Source organism: Sceloporus undulatus, chromosome 2, assembly GCF_019175285.1.
Source record: "Sceloporus undulatus isolate JIND9_A2432 ecotype Alabama chromosome 2, SceUnd_v1.1, whole genome shotgun sequence".
NCBI lineage: Eukaryota > Metazoa > Chordata > Lepidosauria > Squamata > Phrynosomatidae > Sceloporus > Sceloporus undulatus.
Window position 1 is genome coordinate 211,526,236 of NC_056523.1, and position 25,371 is coordinate 211,551,606.

Here is a 25,371-nt window from a genome sequence, read left to right on the forward strand (position 1 = left end):
TGACAATGGCTTGATACTAAGCCAATGAAAATTCTTCACCAAAACAAACCAATTTTTCCACTAAAAAAATCTGGATTCTACAACCTGAAAGAATTATGTACACTGAGTGCATTTGTATATTCATTTATCTTTAATATTTTTTTTGTTTTGGATTTGCTAGTCATGGGAAGTGCAAAAAAAACAAAAAACAACAACTATGCATTCTTCCAAACTCAGCTACTAGAGATCTTACTCATCCACCTTTTGGCAGGCTTTTGAAGCATACTTGCATAGGAACCAGAATCTTTTCTTCAAAAACGATTGCATTTCTTTTAAGCAATGGAAGAACAGAATAAGAATACCAATTCACTCACAATAGTTTTTGGGTGGTCATTTAAGACAATTTGAACAAACATAGAGGGAGCCAGGATTAAATGTTTGTGGCAAACATGCCTTTCTTTTGCGTAACATGAGAAAGGATCCTAAATCTTTGGTAAACTTTTGAACTAAACACCAGAACATCTCTGATAAATGATGGCTTGTCATCAGTTTTAAATTGTGTCTCTGTTGGAATAAACTTTTGTTGTATATTAAAACTCAATATCAGCTTTAATATGTAACAGCAATAGCTTGTTGCATGCAGTCTTATGGTTGGGGATCTTCTCTTTCTCTCTGACAGCTGACTGAGTGCTTCTGCTTTTCCCAATTAGGTGAGAATCGCTTTGTCTCTCCTCTCTCCTGGGATCTTGTGGGGCGAAACCTTTTTGCTATGGCAGTGGAAGGTGCTGTCTTCTTCCTCATCACAGTGCTCATCCAATACAGGTTCTTTATCAAACCCAGGTAAGGCAGTGTCCATAGCAATGGGCCTAGGAAAGATATATGGCAGTTTGGGAGATGAGTTCATGTGAAGGGTAGTGGCAGCTGTTGAAACCCATTTCGGTGGGGAGCTGAATCTTTAAATAAATAAATAAATATTTTATAATAATAAATCATAGCTTTAAAGATGCTATGCATGATTCTGAATCTATTTGGAAATGGTTTCACTTTTTTAATAACTATTCTAAAACCTGGATTAAAACCTGAAGTGGATTAGAAGAGTCAGGACAAGTACACACACACACACCAAATGAGAAGTCAAAGAAGAGACAAAACAGTGGAACAGTGGTAGCATCTGAAGTCAACCCTTCATTTCTCAACTTCATCCTAATACTTATTGAACATTCTGTCTAGAATAAAGCTAGACTCCGATTTCTGATGTATTACCAGGCAACTTCTTTTTTCTTCCTGTCTGATCTCTCCACTTCCTTCCACTATATCTCCATTAATTCTGTTTCTCCTCTGTCCCTACTTTTCATTATTAAAGTCTGCTCTTCATTATCAGTCACATCCACTTAGCAGTGAGTTATTTCACACAATAGACACAAGCCCAAGTTTGCTACAATGAGGATTATCACACAAGGCACTTACCACACTGGAATCATTGCCCAAACACTTCAGAAGCACAGAGGTGGGAGCGGTCACACTCTGAAGCATCACTGAAGAGCGTCCCGCTTTTATCCTGTTGACAAATCATTCGCAGGGCAGCCATTTCTGTAATAACAGGAACTTCCGTTATTACAAAAATGGCTGCTTTGTGAATGGTTCGTCAATGGGAGAAGAGCGGGACACCTCAATGATGCTTCAGAAGTATGACTGGCTATCCCACATCCATGATTCTGAAGCATTTGGGCAACAATTCCAGTGTGGTAAGTGTCTCATGTGAAAGTGTCCTGAGTTTGCACTTCCAGTCACAAGTATGCTAATAAGCATATTTTGTATGGTGTGGGTATTTGTTACATCTACACTTCATGTTTTTTGATAGAGAATCTTAAAATACCATTGCTCTAATGCAGGGTGTTTAAAACACAATTTCTCTAATTATGCAGCCCTATAGAAGTTGTTGGAATGCAGCTCTCAACATTCCTCAGTCTTGGCTATGTTCACTAAAGCTGTTGGGATTTACAGTCTGAGGACATCTGAAGGGTTCCATAACTCCAATCCTTGCATTAGGGAATGTGTGAAGTGGTCCAATATATATAGTATGTTAACTCCTGGAAGATGTTTTGAGTTGGCCCTTAGCTTCAACTTTTGTAAATTGCAGAAGGGGTGTTTAGGAATCTAGTAGACAATCAGTCGAATGTTCAGTGTTTAACACACAAACATTAACTTGTTGCTTTCCATAATTTTCCACAGGCCTGTCTATGCAAAGCTTCCACCTGTGAATGAAGAGGATGAGGATGTGAACAGAGAAAGGCAAAGGATCATTGGTGGTGGTGGGCAAAGCGATATCTTAGAAATTAAAGAACTAACCAAGGTGAGAAGAAAGAGCACACCCTTGGGGCAAAGTATGCATATAGGAGTGTGAATTTTCTTGCTTCTTTGTAAAGACTTCATCCCAAAGCCTACTGCTCTAAAACCTTCACCTGATGAATTGTTGAAATAATGGAAGTAGTGTTAACAATGACCATTGAAGAATGGCCAGCATTCAGTGATCTCTTGCTGGGCTTTCAGGCATTCACAAGATGCAGAAGGAACTGCAGTTTAGACATTTGCTACAGCTCCCATCACACTTATCTCTTGATGGTATTTATCCTGGCTTGCCCTGATCCCTGGTGTATGGTCATGAATCATGCATGAATGGCAGGTAGGAATGGAAAGAATATTCACAAATATTTGAACAACAGGTAAAGAAGGTGTTTTCTAAGTACCTGAAAACCTGGATGAAGAGAAATCTTACATGACAAAAATCTTTGCAGTTTGAGCATGTGGAGTTTTTGTACAGAAAATGACATTTTTATTGCAGGAATGTTGTTTTCTACATGAGAAACATGATATTCTTTGTATTAAAAAAACAAATTTCCTACACAGAAAACATTGTTTTCTTTTTTAAAATAAATCAACAACAAAAGTTGTTTTACTTTCATGCAGAATAATTCAAAATCTCCAAATAGTAATAAAAAATTGCACTTTTTGATGACTTTCACACTATAGGGAGAAAGTTGATTTAAGTTAAGTTGTGAATAACCAGCAGAACTAATCAGTTCAGCAGTGGCATCATGCATTGATTCAGCATATGCACTGTTTTTTTTTAAATACGGCTTAAAGAATACACACATGTGCATTTTTACTGACTTTACAAGCAGGACAAAAATTTGGAAGCTCTTAGAGAAACTTTATTGCAGCCAAAGGTCCTGTCGCTAATTTGTTTTGCTTAGTAAGAAATGTGAAAGGACAGAACCTATATATATTAGTTGTTGACAAGAGCAAATATCTGTTCCTCTTTCCAGATATACAGAATGAAACGAAAGCCAGCTGTAGATAGGATCTGTGTTGGAATTCCACCTGGAGAGGTAATGTTTTCAGTTCTTTTTGTCTGTATCTTTAGTAAAATATAATCCAGTATAATTACTTGAAGGTTGTTGTTGTTGACCCTCTAGGTTTTGTGGAGACATTTTTGCAATATGAAGTCAAAGGCTTTCATGGCTGGCATCCATAGTTTTTTATGGGTTTTTCGGGCTATGTGGCCATGTTCTAGAGTCTCTGAAGATGCCAGCCACAGATGCTGGTGAAACGTCAGGGAGAAACTCTTCTGGAACATGGCCACATAGCCCAAAAAACCCACAAAAAACTATTTTTGCAATATTTGCATCTGAGCCATTTGAGCACAGAAAAACACTTTTTAAAAAATCAGGAAATACTATTTTCTGTTTTAAAAATCTTCCTCTCCTAGCCCTAAGATGGCCGGAGGGGAAGTGGCAAAAAAGCCCCGTAAAAGGGGCTTGGGGGCATGTTGGAATAGGAACAAGTGAACCCTGAGGGGAATACAAATACTCTACAGCCCTGGGGCCATACTTTGCACACTCCTGCTATATTAAGAATCCACCTTAACAATATTTTGATGGTGCTGGCATTTATAACACTTGAGCATTTACATAGTTTGCCTAAGTGTTTTTCAGAGCCGTTTGTACATGTTTTATTGCCATCTTTACAAATGGGAATGGAGAAGTAGTGTCAGATGAAGGGCTACATTCCCCCCACTTGCAACCCTATAGGGACAAGGGTGTACATGTCCATACACATCCTGGCATCATTTCATCATTTGGTGAAGCTCTGTTGGTTGCAGAGTGGGAAAAGCCAACATTTGTGGGCTATACAGGGTATCTTAGCTGGTCCAATTTTGCCACCAGGCTGGAGGTTCCCTCTCCCTGCTTATAATAAACTTGTAAGAGAGGCCAGTATTATGCTCATATTTCACACAATGTTCATAGAGAGTTGCTTGTCTAAGTCTAGGCCCCAAGTCTATCTAATGACCTTATGGCAGAAGGACAAATCATGGCCTAAGGAACATTCAGTTTTGTAGCTCAGCCTCTTAGCTGCTGCACTAGAAAAGTACATCTGAATACATCTAAGGCTAGAGTGGCAATAGTCATGATTTTTAATGCATGAATTGACCCAGAATTTTAGAGATTAAATAAGTGACTTTTGGTTTTATGCATCATTGCTGTGTAGGGATGGAATGGGAGGCACATGTGTTGACCTGGTTTTGTAATGTTTGCAGTGCTTTGGTCTTCTGGGTGTGAATGGGGCTGGCAAATCCTCCACCTTTAAGATGTTGACTGGAGACACTGATGTTACTGGAGGAGATGCTTTCCTGAAGGGAAACAGGTATGGAGAAAATGGTAGTTTATATAAACACATTTTGTTTCTTTCGTTGTCCCTTCTGTCTGCTTCTGTATTTACACAGCAGACGAAATTTTACTGATCATGGCAGATTCCTTTTAAGATTCCTTCTCTTTTAAGATGGAGGATGTGTATCTCTGACACAATTTGATACTGGTCACACAGTTTGACGTCTTGAGAAATATCCAATTTCATTTTGCTAAATATTAATCATTTTAGTTGATAAGAAAGTGGGAATGGGCAGAATTTCCAGTGATCAAGTTCTTTAGTCATGGAATCCAAAAGGAAAATTTAACTGGTGAAGACTTAGCCCTTTAACACTAACCTCCTATATTTTCTAGGGGATTTTAAAATGCTGGGAAATTTTACTACATACCCATTCACTGGGAATGAATAATACATTTCCAAAAGTTGTATGTAGATTTCCAAGTGTCCAAAATTACATTTCAAAGTTTGCTCAGTGGTGTGTTTTGCTGCACAGTCAGTTAAGCGCTTCTTTAATAATTAGGCTTTCCAGATCATAACCAATATACACAGGGCACTGTATATCTGTCTGCATGTAATATTTCCAAAACAGTTTGTTCACCTGTATCCTGTGCTGCAACACTGGGAAACCTTTAGAGAACTGTATTTTATCTCTTTACAGTATTTTATCTAACATCCAAGATGTCCATCAAAATATGGGATATTGTCCACAATTTGATGCCATTAATGAGCTGCTAACAGGAAGGGAGCACCTGGAATTCTTTGCACTCTTAAGAGGGGTTCCAGCAAAAGAAGTCTGCAAGGTAAAATCCCCTGAATTAGTAGAACCAGAACATTTTTGGACTGTTGTTTTCAGAATCCTACAAACAGCATGGCCAGTGCTTACAATTGCAAACTCAGTGTCACTGATATTTATTTATTTTGTTGTTGTTGTTGTTGTGTGCCTTAAAGTTGTTTCGGACTTATGGTGATTCTAAGGCATACCTATCATGGGTTTTTCTGGGAATGTGATTTGCCCGAGTCACCCAGTAGGTTTCCATGGCCAAGTGGGACTTTAAACATTTATATCACCAAATGCTTGAGGTAGATTTACATAAGTATTTTAAAACAACTGCTAAAACATATACAGCATAGCACCAAAGTAATACACCATATCAAAATACTATATAATGGATATCAATTTAATATCTTGCATCAATACATGAATGCTGAATGGCTTGGGGCATACAAGTTAAGTCTCCCTAATCTGGAATTCCAAAATCCAAAATTGTCCACATAGATGGCTGAGATAGTGACACCTTTGCTTTTTGGTGGTTCAGTGTGCACAAACTTTGTTTCATGTACAAAATTAAAAATATATTTAAAATTACCTTCAGGCTATGTGCATAAATATATGAAACATAAATGGATTATATGTTTAGATTTGCATCTCATCTCCAAGATATTTAATTATGTACAGTATTTTCAAATATTCCAAAATCTGAATAAAATCTGAAATCCAAAACATTTATAAATAAATATTATTATATTATTATATAACTTATCATCACAAGCATTTTGTATAAGGCAGACTCACCCTGTATAACAGAATGATTAAAATTAGCAGGGGGTGGTGGTGGTAAGCATCCACATGAACAGAAACATTTTGTGGAGGCTAAGCTTCTCTACTCATGCCGCCTACCTTTCTTGCAGGTTGGTGAATGGGCTGTTCGTAAACTGGGCCTCGTAAAGTATTCAGAGAAATATGCAGGCACCTACAGCGGTGGAAACAAGCGCAAACTCTCCACTGCAATGGCCCTCATTGGGGGGCCTCCTGTGGTATTTCTGGTAAGTATGAGTGATTCTACAGTAGATGCAGCCTTAAAGGTGCTGCCACATTCCTTTTTTTCTCCTGCTCCTCAGTTCCTCCTTTTTACAGATAGACAAGCAGTTCTGAAACAACTTAAAACAAATCTAACATAATCTGGAAAAAGCAGGATAAAACAGGGTATTGGCATCCAAGGCCCAATAGGATCAGAGCCAAACCATGGTCACAGGGCAAAGCTTCACCAAAGTTTGGGCGAATAGTGAAATGTTAACCTGATGCAGAAATTAGACCAGCATTTGTATCAGTCAGACTTCCAAAAGGAGGGCATTACACAACTCAAACATCAAAGCAGAGACAATCCTTCTTTGATCATTCTAATAAAACTGCAGTTTTGTTTTTCTAAAATCTGAAGTGATGAAATGATCCATTTGATTTGGAAAACAGCCAATTGAGATATATCTTTCCTTTGTACACGAGTACAAAGGACCAGATTCCATGTCTCATTGTACATACTCAGAGGCTTTAGCTATGTTAATATTCATTGTACAGATCCACCACTTTGACCTCAAAATATGTTGCTTTTAATCTGCTACTGATTAGAGCTGTTCTAAACATAGCATAGGCTCGGGTGATAGACAGAGGAGGAAGAGTTCTGTACTGTACTCCACTCTGACATATGATATTTTTGAGTGCTCTTCTATACTACTCATTAAAATGCTTCTAGAAGCTAGCACATGAAGGAGAGATCGCAATGCTATAAATATATTGTTGCCTTGCTAAACGTGGAGAAGCTTTCTCACAAGGGTGAGAAAATATATAATACACAGAAATGTGAGATGCATGCACATGTAACACAACTAAAGTGCAGGATGTAGGGGCACACCTTCCTCCACCTCTACTCTGCCACTTATCTTGGAATTTATTTCTTTAAAGCTATTTTGAACATACCCCTGGGGGATATGGAAAGCAATTTCACATATTATATTATATTATATCCCTGTGCTTTTGGTTCAACTTCTTGGTGAAATAAAGAACTCTTCTGGGTCTGAAACAGCCCAGCAGAATTTCAGAACATAGCAAAATTGCCCCATTGGAGTTATGGGGAGGTCTTTAAGTTTTAAAATATTTTGCGGGGGAAACGGTGGGGGCAGGAAAGTGGAGATGATTTTTTAAAAATGGCCCTGGGAACCACAAATGACCTGCAAGGCACATTTTCCCCACACCGATATGGTAAAACATTTAAAAATGCAAAATGTAACTGAACTCTGAAATGTGTCAGTACAAATGTCTCCATCCTCTGTCCATTAATATTCAATATGACTCTTAGGGTGCTTTGAAGCACACACCTCTTAGTGGAATTTTACTGGCAGAACCATCTTCCTTGTTGAACCCTTCTATGTCTTCTCTCTGTATTTGTTAAAGAATACACTCACAGCATCTTTTGACAGGTACCTTTAGGAATTCTCTGAAAGCACTCTTAATATCCAAAGATACCTGCTTTCATTGCCACTTCTGGCCAATGTATCACAGGTGGCATTAGGAGTCACAATTTCTCTGCCAGCAGTGGTGGAATCAGTGCTTTTTTCTTTGTAAATTGCAGGATGAGCCAACCACAGGAATGGACCCCAAGGCGCGCCGTTTCCTGTGGAACTGTGCCTTGAGTGTCATCAAGGAGGGAAGGTCTGTGGTTCTTACATCTCACAGGTATGTAGAATGGATTCTTAAGCACTTTTCTGTGTTAGAGTTAATCCTTGACTTCCAACTCATCATTTTTTCTCCTTTATAAATTATAATGTCCAAAACCAAAGGTCCTTGATCTAGTTTTAAAAAGCAAACATTTGAAGTAGTGTGTGTGTGTGTTATTTGCCTTTAAGTAATTTCCCACTTACGGTGATGCTAAGACGAATGTTATCACAGGGTTTTCTTGGCATGTTTCTTCAGAGGGGGTTTGCCGTTGCCATGCTTTGAGTCTGAGAGACTTGTGACCTACCCATGGTCGCCCAGTGGGTTTTCATGGCCAAGCAGGGATTTGAACTCTGCTTTCCAGAGCCATAGTCCAATGCTCAAACCACTACACCATATTTGAAGTAGCACTGATCTCCAGTGATCCTTATTAAAAAATATCAGGTTTTGCATTTAACTTAGGCTTGAATATGCTTAGTATAAAATACACAGAAGTGTGAGATGTAAGGCCATGCATGTACACACACATAACACAACTAAAGTACATAAAACAAAACTTAGAAGAATATTACAACAATGGTGTAGTCACTTAAATTTTACTTATTTCTTGTAGTAACACTAAAGTAGCAAGGGCTCACCTTTAACTGGCAGAACATAAGCTTTGTATATATGGCAGATTCTGTTCTTGAGATCTTCTTATCCCACATGGCAAGGCTGGGAAACACTTTCGGTCTAGCCCTTAAAGCCATTTTTTTCCAAACAGGTGTCCTCCATATGTATTGGAGTACGACACACATTACACCCAGCCAACAAGGCCCAATTGTAAGAGTTACATCAAGGGATCTGGATTGGAGAAAGGCTTCCTTATAGCGTGATTGCCATTCAAAACAGGCAGTATTGAGGTTGAAGGACTAGTGCACTCATGTCATGAGGTAGCCTCCTTTCTAAAAGGTTCTAAAGTCTGTGTATGAAGGCCATCCTTTTGTTTGAAGAAGACAAACAGAACTTGAGATTAGAAAATTACTTAAGTTTCTTAAGGTACTCACTTCATTTTTGTTTGTATCCTACAGCATGGAAGAATGTGAGGCTCTGTGTACTCGAATGGCAATCATGGTCAATGGACGATTCAGATGCCTTGGCAGTGTCCAGCACCTAAAGAACAGGTAAGGCTACTTTATGCCTGCTCCCTTTATGCATATGTGCAGGGGGACAAAAGTGTGTGTGCGTGTGTAGTAAATGAGGACATTGCCTCCCTCCAAAAAGAATTCTGCCACTCCAAAGTTACTTTCACTCGCTAGCATTGCAGAGAATGAGACACTGAAAACCGTTCACACCTAGAACTCTCATATTTGTTCTGTTCGCATTTCCTTGGTAACTTTCTCCCTTTCCTTTTAATGTCTAAACTCTATTTCTAAAGACTCAGTAGAAGTTTTAAGTTATTACAATCCTAGAAATTTGGAGTGAGAAGGAAAATTTAATTTGGAGAAGCAGAAATCTTACTGAGAGGACAGTGTCCTCACCCCCATACAGGTGGATACTCTGATCTCTTTTTTCATAATCAAAGAAGTAATGGAAACATTTCCATCGTCTACTAAAAATCAATAGAGTACATGCACATATACATTTACCCAACTCTAGTTTAAGTAGTTAATTGATTAAAATTATTTAGATTTTGCACACTGAGATACTGAAATGTTAACTACCTTACAATGTAATAAACAAAAACAGTTAAAAGGAAAGGGCAGCTCTAATCTATTTTGTTTTTATTATCATAATTTAGCCCTGGTTGGGTTAGCTTTTACCAAACATCTCATCTTTTTTTTCAGCTGAAGGAAAATAAGTGTTCCATATTTTGCAGGCTGCTTCATTGAAAGATACACACTTTCCTTCCTGTTTTTCAGATTTGGAGATGGCTACACAATAATAGTGCGAATAGCTGGGGCAAACCCTAACCTGAAACCTGTTCAAGACTTCTTTGCGCTGGCCTTTCCAGGCAGTGTGCTAAAGGAGAAGCATCGCAACATGCTGCAGTATCAACTCCCGTCCTCTCCATCTTCTCTGGCTAGAATATTTAGCATCCTCTCCCAGAACAAGAAAAGACTCCACATAGAAGATTACTCCGTTTCCCAGACCACACTTGACCAAGTAAGTTTATAGCACTTCATCCCAAAAGCAAAATTTATATTGGATCAATTACAAAACTCCAAAGGTGCCTCTGTTGTTCTTTTTGCATAGAATTATATGTGTATAGCTCATTCAGCCATCTTGTATGATAACTTACCCCATTTAACTACCAGCATCTGACTTTAACAAGCCGACAGTAGTAAAAACTGGAGGACAAATTGTTTGTTGTTGCATTGCCATCAAAAGTGCCCATTCCTCATGAGTCAGTGCTCGTTTTCCATATTTACGATCAACCGAAGGCTGCAGCTGACAGAAGGAATGGAAAGTGCGGTGCTATCTCCCCAATGGTCTGGCAACTACAGTTCTGAGTAGGATGGGTGTGAAGTGTTTGATCGAATGCCAGTCATTCTGACATCATTTCAGTGTTCAGCTGTAAATGCTTTAAAGGACAGTAATCAAATGATGAGGAGAAATCAGCACATGCTTTAATTAATTGGGCCTGGCTCTTCAATTTAGCTAGAAGACTGCAAGCAAAGATCTAGTTAGTTTTTTGATCAGTGATCAAACTTCAGTCTGTCTTAGTAGTTTTCTGATCACTTAGAGCTCTCCTCCTTTTTACTCCTACTAGCTTTTCTCCTACACAAATTCTCTTCCTAAATTATCCTTCTGACTTCTCTTTTGTCCAGTCAATGGGCCAAAGCAGATGGGCAATATCCCAGTCGTCCTGGTGCCACAGTGCCTCGGGGCACCTATTGCTGCAGCCCCAAATAGGAGGAGAAAAGATCAGCTCCATTTGGGGCTGGTTGGGGCTGCCTTAGGTGGCCCCAGGGCAGCTTCTGGGTGCTCCTGTAATGTGCGTTGTGTAAACACCATGTCCCCAAAGTGGCTGGAAGCCACTCCGTCTACTCATCTGTTTTGGGCCAATTTTGCTTTTCTCCTGCTGCTTTCCATAGGCCACTGAGGTCTTCTTTCCTTTCGCCTTTCTGTTTGCCCTGTCTCTCTCCAGGGGCCCGTATGTCTGCCCTACCTTGTGGAGACTCTCCAACCATTTTGGCCTTCAGTCCCTATGCTGACTGGGGCTGATATGCATTGTAGCTGAAAGCAACTGCAGAGCCCTAGAATGAAGAATGCTACATTTGAGCATATCAGTCAACTGTCACTATCATTACCATGACCAAATACGTTACTGTATTGCAATATTTATTAACAGTAACTGGTGTTTTGACTTACAATGAATTGTCTTTCAAAAGAGAGGTGTTCAGAAATGAAACTCAAAAGGTGGGAAACGGTTTTCTTGGCGATGCTGTTGCAATTCTGGGCTGTCCTCTTAATTGACATCCATCATCCATGCCCCTTCCACCAAGTGTCTTCAGCCAGAAACTGTAGTTATTCCTGTATCTGAAGGCATTTTCAGTGCAGGGTGGTTACTGAATATGCTCATAAGTCCAGAAATTTTAGTAAAAAAAAAATTGACTCAAAAAAGTTGGGCCAACTTGTTCATGGTCAATGTAACACTATACATTAACCGTTACCAAAAATGAAACCATCCCCTTCTCTGGGTAGAGTTGTGAAATGCAAGAGTGTAGTCTGTCCGTGGAGCACCTAAAAGAAGCGCTAGTCTTTCAGGTGAGCAGAGTAATGCCTGATGGAATTTTCCAAGTTCTTTGGTGTCGTTTTCCTTTGCTTCGTCCTTTACATCCTTTGTTATATGCCACTAAGTTTACCCTCAACTTTTCATATCAAAAGCCATAATTTTGGCTCCCAAGCTTGCCCTTGACCTATATACATGATGTCGACCTATAGTAGAATATATACAGTAACTGCCGCTTGTTCTATTGAGTTTCATGTTTTACACCACTGCTGTTTTGAGTTGACTTTTTTTGTTCTGCAGCTGGTTGTAATTGTTCTTCTTTTGCATATTTGTTCTCAGCTGCTCTGGTCCAACAACTAAACTGAAGATGAATATTATTATTAGACTGTTAACTCATTGTCTCCTTCTTCCCCTTGCTCTCTTTCTCAGGTATTTGTAAACTTTGCAAAGGACCAAAGTGATGACGACCACACAAAGGACTTGTCATTGCACAAAAACCAGACTGTTGTAGATGTTGCAATGCTGACTTCCTTTTTGCAAGATGAGAAGGTGAAAGAAAGCTATGTATGAGCAACCATATTGAGAAAGGTGCTACATCAATACTGAACAGAAGGGAGACATTCATCCATTCTGTGGCATAGGGGGTTCTTCCCAAGAGCAAAGAGACAGAGGATACAGAGAGGAAGAGAATAAACTGGATGTTCTACAATTCAATGCAATGCAATTCAATGCAAAGAAAACAAAATTCCATTACAGAGGCAGTGCCTCTCGAAGATGTTGCCTTGTTGTACTGTTCTCTAGTGAAAGACTTGAATCTAGTTGTTCTTACATTATAACTCTGTGAAATTCTAGTATGGTGGCACATACTGTTATGTGGTCCTTCTGCCGTACTTCCACTTGTTTCTACTTACCTGTTTTTGGTTAGAGGTCATGTGACAAGATTTGAGCAGATTCTTGGCCAGTGATTATTTATTTGCCATGTTAAGGTGTGCACAGCCCTTCCATGGGATGAGTGGGGTTGTCTGAGTGCTATATCCATTGCTGGCAATGAATGCACCAATATAACCAGTATCAAGCAACCATCACACAGTGCATCGCTGTGCAGCCTTATTTAAGTGTTAGCTGTTGGCCTGGTTAACGTACGCAAGCTGAAGGGGACATGTATTAAGACCATTGGCGGTTTTAACGGAGGGCCAGGAGGCACATCCTCTCAAAACATATATTCACTTAACTCAGTGTTTCTTAGGGTGGTGTAGCAGAATCAACCATCAGCCATACAAACATTTGGGAGGATTTCTGTCCCAACAGTACAGTGGCCAATTTGCTTATTTCTACATGATGCTTTTTGTGAAGCTGTCACTGTTTTCAGTTTTTGTTACTTAAGACTCATTTTAGCTAGGTCTTTTTTGTTTGCAACAGTATTACTTCTAGATGTGAATCAGCAATGTGTATGTGGTGATCTGGACCTGTTGACTTATTTCAGCATCCCCACCTTTCTAACAATCACTTTTCATATCATGTCTAAGTTGCCACTCTGATTACACTAAAGATCTAGATGTACTTAGTATCATTTGTGTAACTTAGGTTTTTTATGATCTTGCAATCATCACTACCCCCTTTTCAGTGAATGTGAACTTCACAGTGTAGTTTTCCAACCCAAGTTGCCAAATCATAAGATGTCCACCTCTTACCTTGCATGGCAGATGCTATCCTTTAAGCCTGTAACTGAAGACGGAGATAAATCTCCTCCCACTCCCATTCTTTTTACAGACCTGTCCTCTCACTTATTGTGCATCACTCCCCTTGCTCTCTCTTCTACTTCGAGAGGAGATTGCAGGGAAACATTCAAGAGTCAGAAGTCAAGATGGGCAGCCCAGGAAAGAGATTAACAGAATGCATTAATTTAAAAATATCACTTGCAAAATAATTTCTTACTTGGGGAACAGAGCCCTCTTTAAAACTACGCACAAATAGTTAACCAAAGCTGGGAGAAATTAGGGCTCTGAATGTGCCTCTTTGTGGCATTCGATGAGTACCTTAACAGCAACAGAAGGCTTTTTGTCAGCAACTTCAGCAAGGACTCAATTTGTGACGTCTCTCCCCCAAACCAGGAACAATCCTGAGAAGGATTAGTAGGGCAGGAATAGGCTGCAAAAAGAAAAAGGAAAAAAAGGCCAGGGTGTGTGTTCCAGGCCTAGAATTTACCTACCCAATATAGAGGGTTGAGTTCAAGTTCCCACCTTTTTCTGTGGGAAAGATTTAAATTCATGTTTGACTTTTTCGTTTGAAATAATGGCTCTTAGAAAAGCTTCTCAGTTGGACTGGGAATCCAGTCCATCCGATCCCACACTGAACACTAGTGCTGTATATATACAACAGTTTCCTCAAAATTTGTAATGCCACTTTATACAGGGTTTCTTATGTGTTGGACATGGGTTAGCCAAAATTATCTTCAGTGCTTTAAGTATGGTAAGATAAAAACCACTGATTATGGAACTGTGTTGAGAACATTTACCACTTTAGTACATATGGGGTGAGGTTGCTGCAGCCTTGTACAGCATTTTTATTGCTGTAGAGGCTCTTTTCCTATAAATACTTTTTCTATAGAATACTTAATGGAAAGCCTGTGTTACCATACTCTTCGTTCTACCCATTACTGTCTTCCCTCCCTTTAAAATGATTGATCCTTCATTCCAAGCACTTTATGCTAGCTGTAATGGGATCTATTTTTGCACTGGAGTAGCTTGTTAACTTTGCAAAATCTGGAGCAGTTTCACACACACAATTTTTTTTAAGTTAAAAATCTTTCAATGGACATTTTCATGAAAAACAAATATATATTTGTATTGCTAATAAACTATTTGTGAAATATTAATAGGCATTTGTTAATTGCCTTGTATCAAGTAAAGAAAAAAATAAAGTGTTGCTGGTCTACAAATGGTTATGCATTTAAGACTGCTATATAAATCTATTACCAAGTTAGAAACTATTTCCATGTCTACAGGTCGGTGGTACACGCTTGAATCATGTCAGTGTCTTACACCCATGCAGAGATTTAAGCTACAGAAACCCAATGTACTGTAGGATCTCAACCAAGTCTTTAAAAGCCTTTAGTTTAATCTTAGCCAACCTTTAGCCTAAATACCTCAAAGGCACCAGATCCCATCTGATCTTGGAAGCTAAGCAATGTCTGATTAGCACATGTATGAGAAACTCTTTCAGAGGAAGGAACTAGCAAAACCACCTCTGAATATTCCTTGCTTAAGAAAACCCATAAAATTCATGAGGTCACCATAAGTTGACAGGCGACTTTGACACACACACACACGGAATCTAACATTTGTTGCAGTTTGATGTTACAGGTTGAAAACATCTTATGTAATCCTTATTTGAATAAAATAAACCACTGTGTTCAATAGGGCTTACCACTGGTGAGTTTGTTGAGAAGTTCAAACCAACTAAGGGGCTATACAGACCAGCAAGAAACGCTGGAGTCAGGGTAGAGTGGGTGCGTGGCAACCACCCACCACCTGTCCTGACTCCACTCCAAAGCGGCATCACGCCTCCCACCCAACAAGATGGCACCATGATGTTTCTGTGGCATAACATTTACACATGCTACACCAAAAAAATGTGAAAGAGATGCCGCAGTGGGAGCAGCAAGGGCAGCTTTTTTCCACCCCCCAAAAGGAGTGGCATTTTGCTGCTTCTTTGGGGAGTTAGAAAATCACCAGATTAGGGCCATGGCATGAGGTTGCCACGGTCCTGATCCAGTGAGCAAAGGGGCAGCACAGAGCCACTCCTTTAGGTCCGTCTGTTTTTGGCCTAAGTCTACATTGAACGAAGACCCACTGAATTCAATGGGATTTATTGCCAAGTAACGGTAATACAGGATTGTGCCTTCAGATGAGGACCTTGTTGAAAGGTATCTAATAACTTATAGATAGCTTGTTTCCTGGAGCAAAGCTGATATATCTCAAAAGACTATTGTGAAGAATAATGACATTTTTGTATTAATATTAGTATCGCCATTGTCATCCAAGCTCACTGAAAAGAAACTCAACTATTTTTTGTTGGATCTGGAGAATAAATCTCACTTCCTATTGGACTCAATTAAGCTTATTATTAGATATCCATACGGTCACCAAGAAGTGGTTGCTGCTGCAGAAATTTCCACTATGGGTTACCTCTTTATCCATTCATTGGACTATCTGGTTAGAATAGGGACAGAAACACAGAATATTCCTATAAAATGCTATGAAATTCATAGGGTCACCGTAAGTCAACATGCACCTTGAAGGCGCACACACACATATATGACAGAATCCTGTGCTGCTGCCTTGAAATGGCAGATGCAATTAGAATCACAACCACAGTAATATGTACAGACTTGAATAACCATTTTTAATGTATACATTTTAATATTACATTCTAGGAACTGCCTTTCTTTGTGGTTGTTCGAAACATGCAAGCACACGCATGCTCCTTAATATCCAATGTACACCAGTTGTTCAGAAACAATTTATTCACAGTCTCAGCACTGTAGCAAGCCAGTGTTAAGTCTATTTCCCTGGAAAGAATTGCGTGGACCATATACTGAAACAAAATAATAATAAAAAAACAGCTTGGACCTCAAATGAAACTGATACCCAGGTCCCCATATAGCATAACGTATATTCTTGAAAAGGGGTAGCAGGCCATTTTCATGATTTCCTTGAACACTGTTTAATACCTAACCACTACCTAAACTGTATTGCAAAGGTGTCTTTGATCCAGTTTTAGTCCAACCACTGCCAGATAACTCATACAAAATTTAAAATGTCACGGCTTCACCTGGTGATGGAACTATTCAACATGTAAGTGTCGCTCTTAGGCTGATAATAGCTTTTGTAAAAGAAAGGCTGAAAAGTGGTTTTGGAACATTCAAGGCATTCTGGAAAAAACGTGAATGTTCAGGACATATATCCCATTTCCCCCACTTGTATCATTTCAGATCCCTCCGAAAAGTGTTGACAAGGCAGTGGTGCAAAAGAAACGTGTACACCATGGGAAATAATACCTCTCTCAAATCACGTTTCAGCTTTTGAGTTCTTTACAGCACTGTCATTTTCTACACAAATCCTAAGTTTTCACAGCCACCTAAGATAACAGAGGTATTTAAGCCAGTTATCATTCAATAAACTCTGGATTCTCAATTAATGGGTCAATCCTGCTCCCCGTCATCATGCAATCAACATGCAATAACTGCAAGCAAAAACAGGATACAGGTTGCGCTTTTGGCCAATTTTGTGACTGGAAAACAATATGGCTGGGTTATGACACCACGTAAGATTTGTCGAACAGTGTAATAGAAAAGTGCTTTTCAAACTTCCCTGCTACAATGTACAAAAACTTATTTCAATGGTGAGAATGCTGTAGGCACCAGGAGACAGTTCTGCTGAGATTCCAGGAACCGAACACTTTCACGAACTGAAAATAAATTATGCAGATAGTTAAGAGAAGGCTTAAACAATATTGGGATTTTGATTTAAAGACAAAAAGAAAAGAAAAGAAAAGTTTTCACTTACCAGCAGCAACTACTCTTGGATCCTCGTGTGCATAATGTCTTCCAGATGCTCGACTATCTGGGCTCTCATTCCACCAAAGCACATGAACTACAAGGATGGAAAACGATATTAACTGATCATATTAATTCAATATCAATCAATCCTTTTCTGTTTTTGTTTCAAAATGTTGTGCATGAGATGTTTCCATTCTGTACCTCAGACAAGTCAAGCATGATACAGTGGTGCCTCGGGTTACGAAATTAATTCGTTCCGCCATTCCTTTCGTAACCCGAAAATTTTGTAACCCGAAACACTTTTCCGTTAGCACTGGAAAGCCTATAGCTGCACTTTGCAGCATTTGAATTTCGCAACCCGAAAAATATTTCGTAACCCGAAACAGTTTTTGCCAATCCAACTTTTTCGTATCCCAGAAATTTCGTAACCCGATCATTTCGTATCCCGAGGCACCACTGTACTCAAAAGGGCTTTTGCTGAACAGGCTTCCTTTAGAAAGCTGTCTATCCACTGTTTGGTGTGTCTCAGTTTAAGATGAAATGTAAAAGCATCACTTCCAAAAGTTACTTTACACACTGGCACACCAAGGACTGTCATGGTAAATACACACAAGGAAACACAGAGGCCTCATATTTGTTTGTACAATGGCTCAAATATTCACTGTTTTAGCTTCAGCCAATAGCAAATACAATGATGAACTCCATGAGATGAAAAGATTAAGAATTGAGCCTAGTTCAAATAATTGATATAATTTTCCAGTCTCCATCTCTATTCCTGTCATCATTACCACTTACTCCCAGATTAAAGGGTAGGAACCAACTGTGTAACTACAGGTTCACCTAAAAAGCCAAACAGCCAAATCACTCTTCTGCCAGAAAAGCAGCAGGTTCCTTGCCAAGTTTGTACTGAAAGCTAACACGAATTATACCTCTGTTAAGTATTCCATATTCTGTATGGAATACACCAATCAGCTTAGTGTATCCAGTCTTCACATGAGTAGTAATTGCCGTTCTAAAAGTCTGTCCCCACACTGCGGGCCCACCAGGTTTCATATGGAAGGTAACCAACTCATAGACTCCTAGAAGAAGGACAGACATAGGAAATCAATGTGAGTGATAGGTTCAGAATTAGTAATGGTCCTCCAATAGAGCTTAACCGTGTAGCAAACAAACAAATTACAGAATTCAGCATTTAGGCAACCTTTCTCTTCCTTACAGCTAAAACGATAAAACTAAAAATTTGTGGAAATTTCCAATGTTCTTCGAACTGTAGGAGCTATGTTAGATTTTAACAGTTGGGGGCTAGAAATTCTGTACTTTGCATAAATCCTTGTCTTGATTCTGATCAAGCAAAGTAGAACAAACTATGCAAAACAAAGAAACAAACATAATTTACTCAACCTGCAAAAGTCACATGATTCAATTCATATCTGTGCAGGAAAACAAAAAGATTAGCAAAATGTAGACGGCCTTAATGTGACTAGGAAACAAAATAAAACATTAAATACTAGGGAATATATACATATTGGCAAGCCTATAGTAACCAATGCTGTTACTCATGACTGAAAGCAGTAATTTTTTACCTTAAAGGAATTTTTTATATATTGATCTATCCACTAAGGCAGTGGTTTGTTTTGGACTTCAGATCCCAGAAGCCCTAGCCAAGTTGGCCAATGGTCAGGAATTATAGAAGTTGAAGTCCAAAATACCTAGAGGAGCAAAAATTGGGAACCATTGCACCAAGGACCTCCTGTGTATCTACCATGGAGTTACTGTAAATTACAGAGGATTATGGGGTGGGTTCGAAGGGTCACATTCAGTTCATATGTGGGGCTGACCAGACATGCTGGACTTCACTATCACTCCGAAAAAAGACAATATACTCACAAGATTACACCAAACAATCCAGTTGAACAATACAGAAGATCAGCAAGGAACTATACTGATGATCAGCAAAAACATATTTTTCAGCTTGCCTGTCATTACATCTTTTTAAAATCTAGTTTCTAGTCAGTGTGCAGCTGAAAACTATTTCAGGGCAGAGTTTACCTCTGCAGAAAACAAATACTCTGTACAGTGAGGATGACTATATATTCATGGTCCCAAATTAAATGCTGAAAATCAAGCCATTTAACAGTACTGAGTCAATAGCTTCAAAGCAAAGCACCATAAAAGAAACATACCATCCTTTTCAGAGCTGCCAAGTTCGCACCAGGGCACTAGGTAAGCAATTTCATTCTCTTGTTTGTCTAACAAGGGCAACATTTGAGATATATATTTTTCTTGCCATTCTTGGTCTTTGGTTAATGCTGTTCGGACAGCAGTTCTTTGCGCAAAGCTTTCTGCAAACAAAATGAAGAGATGGAAGGCTGTTATATGCAAATGTGAGAAGTATTCTGGGAGTACCTTAACAGAGCCAACAGCTATCAAGATGGTCAATATGCAAGGACTGGACCTGCAGCTAAAAGAGCTAGACTTCTATGGCCATCAAATACCATTACCCTGACACCAATGCCATCTCAGCAGGCCTGCCTACCATGCAATTTGAACTATGGTTTGCCAGCCTAGAGCAAATTTTGCAGACACTCTGGAATAGCTGAATTTAGCTTCGCCCCAAAATGAAAGAACAGGTGGAGAGAATCAACTCAATAATTGCTTGAACAACAGAGGTAAGGAATAAGGTTCAGTTCAGGCCTACCATAACATACAATAGTGTGGTTCAGGAAGCAACCACAGCTCAGAATCATGTCTGAACTGACAAAGCAGCCTGCAAAGTGCTGGCCAACCAGAATCAGAAGATATAATTTTAAGTGGATTTGCAAAGTACTGCTAAGATCCATTATCACTTACATTGGTTGAAGGATGGAGGGTGCTCCCACTTCCATGTTAGGTGTGCAACAGCAGCCAGGTGACTTGTTTCATTTTTACTTATTGTCTATTTTATTTATATCTCACTTTCTCCTGGGATGGGACCCAGGCAGCTTAGAATAAATTACCAGTACAGCTAAAATATACCATATATCATTCTATTTTATTAAAAACACTGAATTAAACAGTTTCAGAACACGTTAAAACATAGTAAGAAATATAAAAGTCACACACATCACATTAAAGGACTCTTTTGCCACAGTAAGTGAAGAACCAAAGGTCTGCCTTAAAAAATGTGGTATTTGCCTGCTGGAGGAAAGAGCAGAGAAGTGCCAACTGAGTCTGAGAATTCCTCAACTTGGGAGCAGTCACCAAGACGTCTCCCTTCAATGTCCTCACAAAATGTACCTGTGATGGGGACAGGACAGAGAGAAAGGTCTTCCACTGTTACTATCATCCTTAGGGGTATAGCCAGGGTCTAGCTTTAAAAAAGCATAACCCACTCCTAATATAAGGCTGCTCCTTCTTCCCTGGGGAACTAAAGGCTGATGGAATGTGCCGAGGAGTAACCATACAGCTGATCACTAGCTGAGGGGATACAGTTCCACCCAGGAGCACTTTGGCTGGTGGTGTGCATCTAGGGTATGGAGTATTCTACAAGGAGGACAAAAAAAGAGAAATATAAGCATGCAAGCACACTTATAGCTGGATGCACAGTACTTAGGTCATCCTGGAGGATCTCTGGAGGATCTGCAGAAGGCCCAGAAGGATGCCTTGTCACTGTACGTTCAGGAACACAACTGGATGCTTCTCTGTCATCTTCTGACTCTCCACTGACTAGTAAATTGACTTTTTTGGGTGAGGGACTGAAGTATTTAAAAGGGGATGGATGGGTGAGAGGGATGATGTTTCATAGTTCTTCCTGTGTTGCATTAGGATGCATTTCCCAATTCAGAATCTCAGCCCTTGAGCCTGGGAAGAGAGAACTGACAGGACAACAAACAGGAAATCAGTAGAGCCCTAAGAGACTTCCCAACATGGCTCTCTGGCTGAAACCCTAGTTTCAAGGCCTGATGAAAAGGCAGCCTAGTTAACATTAATGACACTTTACCTTTGCCATCACAATTAAGAACACTACAACAAGCACAAAGAAAAGAGAGGAGGGGATCTTTCAGGCCAATGGCTATACCTAAGCTTTTGATTAATGACCAGAATTAAGACTGCAGCAGCCCAGTTATCGATCAACCAACTAAGCATCCCGCCTTTTCCCTCAAAAGTGGAATTCAAGGCAGCTCAAAGAGTCAAAACCACACATTGCTAAAACCATGGCAGAAATTAAAATTAAAGTACAGTGGGCCCTTGGTATCTGCAGGGGGTTGGTCCCAGACCCACCCACCCTCCCCCCCCGAACTAAAATCTGTTAATGCTCAAATCCCATTATGTACAATGGCACAGTAAAATGGTAACCCTTACATAAAAAGGCAACATCAGTTTGCTTTTTGGATTTTTTAAAAATATTTTAAGCCATGGATGGTTGAATCGATGGATAAAGAATCTGTGGTTATGAGAGCCTGACTGTAATATTAAACTGTAATATTAAATTTTAAACACATGAAATATTAATTTAAAAGAATAAAATAGTACAACAGAAAAAGAGAAAAACTTTTACATAAATTAATCACTTTCAAATGCCTGTGGGAATAAAAAAGTACTCAAAAGGCAGGATGCGGCATCCTTCATATTTATATGTCAATCTTTACTTCTACTGTAGTACGATGCGAAAACCTGACAGCCTCAAATCACAAAACAAGCAAGTTTTTTGCCCAGAGCTCCACCAATAAAAATGTATTCCTTTAGTTCATCAGCTAAATCAGGGCTGGGGACCTGTGGCCCTTCAATTGCTTTTGGACTGCAACATCCACAATCACTCAGCACTAGATATGCTGGCAAGAGTGGATGGGAGTTGCAGGCTAAAAATATCTGATCACAGTTGCTCACCCATGAACTGAAGGCTTTTAAGGGTTTGCAATACTGTTCACCCTTTAGTGTCTATTAAACATCTATCAATGCCCTTGACCAGACATAGTCTGAGAGAATTATCATTTTTGCTTTGGAAGTGCTAGTATTTTTGCTTCTATCAGAGCACTCTGTGTTAATTACAGAACTAGAGGACAAGATGAAAAACAAACACACAAGGATGGCAGATGAAGGATTTGTAGGCTGCGTAAAAAAGTGTTGACTCCTAAACAGTGTGTGTGTATACATACATACATACACACTTCCATATTACGTCTGACTCAGTGTGATGATATTATTTGAGTGCTGGACTACAATTCTAGGAGCCTAGGGTTTGAATCCTTCCTTGCTCAGCCGTGGGAACCTACAGCAAATCACATTCCCTCAGCCTTAGAAGAAGGCAACTGCAAACCTCCTCTTAATAGTAATTCCCAATGAAATGCTATTATAGGGTTGCCAAAAACCAGTAACCAATTGGAAGGGACATAGCAACAACAACAAAATAAATATTAAGGTGTTCTTAATATTCAAAATAATTAAATTGCTACAGAATAGCAATACTTCAGTTAGATTGAACTAAGAAGACAGCAACTCCAGGTGCTTGGGTGAAATCCAGCCATACTGGGCTGCTACTGGGCCACTCAACAGTTGCCATTTTTATTAAATTACATTGCTGCTACAGTGCCAGCTTCTTCCCACACTGCTAGAGTAACAGGAAAAGCTCCACATGCAGAGCAGGTCCCAAAAACAATTATCTGTTCAGCTATAGACAAGAAACCACAAACGGCACATACCGTACTTCCAAATATGGAATACTTTATTCAGTCCTCCAAACTCCAAGGTCCAATAGCCGATCATGGGAGAATGAGCTGTGCGGAGGTGAATGGTTTTACTAGTCAACTCCAGAAACTCTTTCATCTTCTTTGGCTTAACAGTATAGGTACGAAACTCATAGAATGTGCCATCATATTGTCTGGGTCCTGTGGCAAAAGATGATGAAACCTGGAACAAAAACATTTTAGGAGGAGAAAACAAATAAGAAAAGAATTCACAACTTCATATTCTTTTATAGAGTGGGCTCTTGGTATCCGGTTTGGTTCCAGGACCCCCAGGATACCAACATTCATGGATGCTCAAGTCCCATTATATAGCGTAGTAGAGAGGTAGCATGGCATAATGGGTTGAGTGTTGGACTGAGACTCTGGAGACCAGGGTTCAATTCTCCACTCGGTCATGAAACACAATGGATGACCTTGGGCAAGTCACATGCTCTCAGCCTCAGGTGAAGGCAATAGCACACCTCCTCTGAACAAATTTTGCCGAGAAAACCCCTTTAGGGTCACCTTAGGGTTGTCATAAGTCAGGCACACAACAACAAAAAAATGGTGTTCCTTATACAAAATTGTAAGATCAAGATTTGCTTTTTGGATTTTAAAAAATATTTTCAAGACATGGATGATTGAATCTATGGATAAAGAATCCGTGGATCAAAGGAGGTCCAACTGTATTTGCGTAAGTGACATGAACTGTGTGTGTATGTGTGAGATAGAGAGAAAATGCCAGACAGGAGCAGGGAGATTATCAATCACAAACCCATTCACACTACACAGTTATAGTGCTATTATTCCACTTTAACAGCCATGGTTCCACACTATGGGATCCCGGTGCTTACAATATTAGGGAAGGGCACTTAGATTTCTCAGCCAGAACACTTCAGTGCCTCCCCAAACTATAAACCCCAGGATGCCATAAGATGGAATCACATCAGTTAAAGTCAAATAATAGTGCTATAATTCTGTATTGTGAATGTGCCTTTGGTCACCAACCTGCATGCTTCAAAATGAGGATTAGTCAAATTAACAGAGGACGTTATCAATAGGAGAACCAGCATGGTGTAATGGCTTGGCTTGGACCATATGACCAAGGTTCAAATCCCAGCTTGGCCATGTAAACCCCTTAGGCAAGTTACATTCTCTCAGCCTCAAAGAATGGCAAGGGCAAAACTCCTCTAAAGAAATCTTGCCAAGAAAACCCCATGATGGGGTCACCATAAGTTGGAAATGACTTGAAGACACTCAACAACAACAACAACAAGAAGGTTTATCAATAGTTATTAATCAAAAGGACTGGGTATTATTTCCAGCATCAAAAGCAGCAATACCAATTGCTGGAGAACATGAGCAGGAGGATGCAATTGTGGTTATCTCTTCCTTCTGGGGCTTCCCATAGCAATCTCATCAGCCTCTGCAGGGACATTCAGACTACTTTGGAGAAATGAGGAGAAATGAAACATGTTTTGAATGGCTATATGTTTTTCATGATTTTATACTTTTTAAAAATTCAAATGGGATGGATTTGTCTTCTAGCATTTCATTATTTTAAGCTGATTCCTTTTGTGAGCCTTGGCTCCCATTCCAGGATAAAGGTACCTGCTGTACCAACCCTGCATCAAACAAGTGTGCATGGAGGTGGGCAGCCTGTACTTGTGCAACCTGATCCTATATATTAAAGTAAATCAAGCTGAGTTCAATGGACTTCAATTCCTAGTTGATTGTGCATGGGAGTGCAAGTTTGAGTACAGAAAGGTCACATTTTAGAACTGTACTTTGGTCTCTCCTTATCTCAGAGATCAGTCATAACACAAAATCCAGAAAGTATGTTATCCAGATCCAACCAGGCTTGCTTTGCCTTCCAACTATGTAAAATTTGGGACATTAGGATAATCTTTACTCTCATCTAGTTAACAGACTCGACAGAGAAAACAGAGACAGAGAGATTCACATTTTTTTTTTCCGTGATGAACCTTTTGAGCAAATGATGTCTGTAAACTAAGCAGGGTCATCTAATTAAAATGGACACAACAAGATGGAAGAGGGTCCAAATGCACCAATAGGCAAGGATTGCTACAATAGATAAGAATCAGCACTATAGAGATACAATAAAATTAGTTTAGGACTCAGAAACCTTTGTGAACTTAGAAAAGGTCCTGAAGTTGGAGAAAGCAGATCAGTTAATAAGCTTAATGCTTAAAACTTGCAT

The 25,371-nt window shown here is 39.5% G+C and overlaps 2 protein-coding genes across 2 annotated transcripts in view; one reads left to right on the forward strand and one right to left on the reverse strand.

Annotated features, from left to right (window-relative positions):
- The window catches only part of ABCA1 (ATP binding cassette subfamily A member 1), a 132,343-nt gene extending 117,580 nt beyond the window's left edge, over positions 1–14,763 (forward strand). Inside the window, exons 41-50 of the mRNA XM_042453684.1 lie at positions 690–819; positions 2,212–2,332; positions 3,306–3,368; positions 4,577–4,683; positions 5,345–5,486; positions 6,376–6,510; positions 8,091–8,194; positions 9,244–9,336; positions 10,075–10,318; positions 12,318–14,763. Coding sequence (XP_042309618.1) covers positions 690–819; positions 2,212–2,332; positions 3,306–3,368; positions 4,577–4,683; positions 5,345–5,486; positions 6,376–6,510; positions 8,091–8,194; positions 9,244–9,336; positions 10,075–10,318; positions 12,318–12,458 — 1,280 coding nt within the window. The 3' untranslated portion in view covers positions 12,459–14,763. The remainder of the gene's footprint in view (positions 1–689; positions 820–2,211; positions 2,333–3,305; positions 3,369–4,576; positions 4,684–5,344; positions 5,487–6,375; positions 6,511–8,090; positions 8,195–9,243; positions 9,337–10,074; positions 10,319–12,317) is intronic.
- Positions 14,764–16,271: 1,508 nt separating this feature from the next.
- On the reverse strand, positions 16,272–23,364 carry LOC121923339 (protein NipSnap homolog 3A-like). Its single transcript, XM_042453683.1, has 5 exons — positions 23,127–23,364; positions 19,632–19,790; positions 18,378–18,527; positions 17,456–17,542; positions 16,272–17,357 (listed from the first exon to the last, which is right to left on the reverse strand). The coding sequence occupies exons 1-5, from the start codon at positions 23,347–23,349 to the stop codon at positions 17,281–17,283; spliced, it is 696 nt and encodes a 231-aa protein (XP_042309617.1). The 5' UTR covers positions 23,350–23,364; the 3' UTR covers positions 16,272–17,280.
- Positions 23,365–25,371: the final 2,007 nt, after the last annotated feature.

Coding starts and splice junctions, on each gene's coding strand:
- LOC121923339 (XM_042453683.1), bottom strand. CDS start 23,349: ATGTTTTTGTTCCAGGTTTCATCATCTTTTGCCACAGGACCCAGACAA. Junction 19,791..23,126: donor ATTCCATATTTGGAAGTACG/GTATGTGCCGTT, acceptor TTTTGTTTGCAG/AAAGCTTTGCGCAAAGAACT. Junction 17,543..18,377: donor ATATGGAATACTTAACAGAG/GTATAATTCGTG, acceptor CCATCCTTGTAG/TTCATGTGCTTTGGTGGAAT.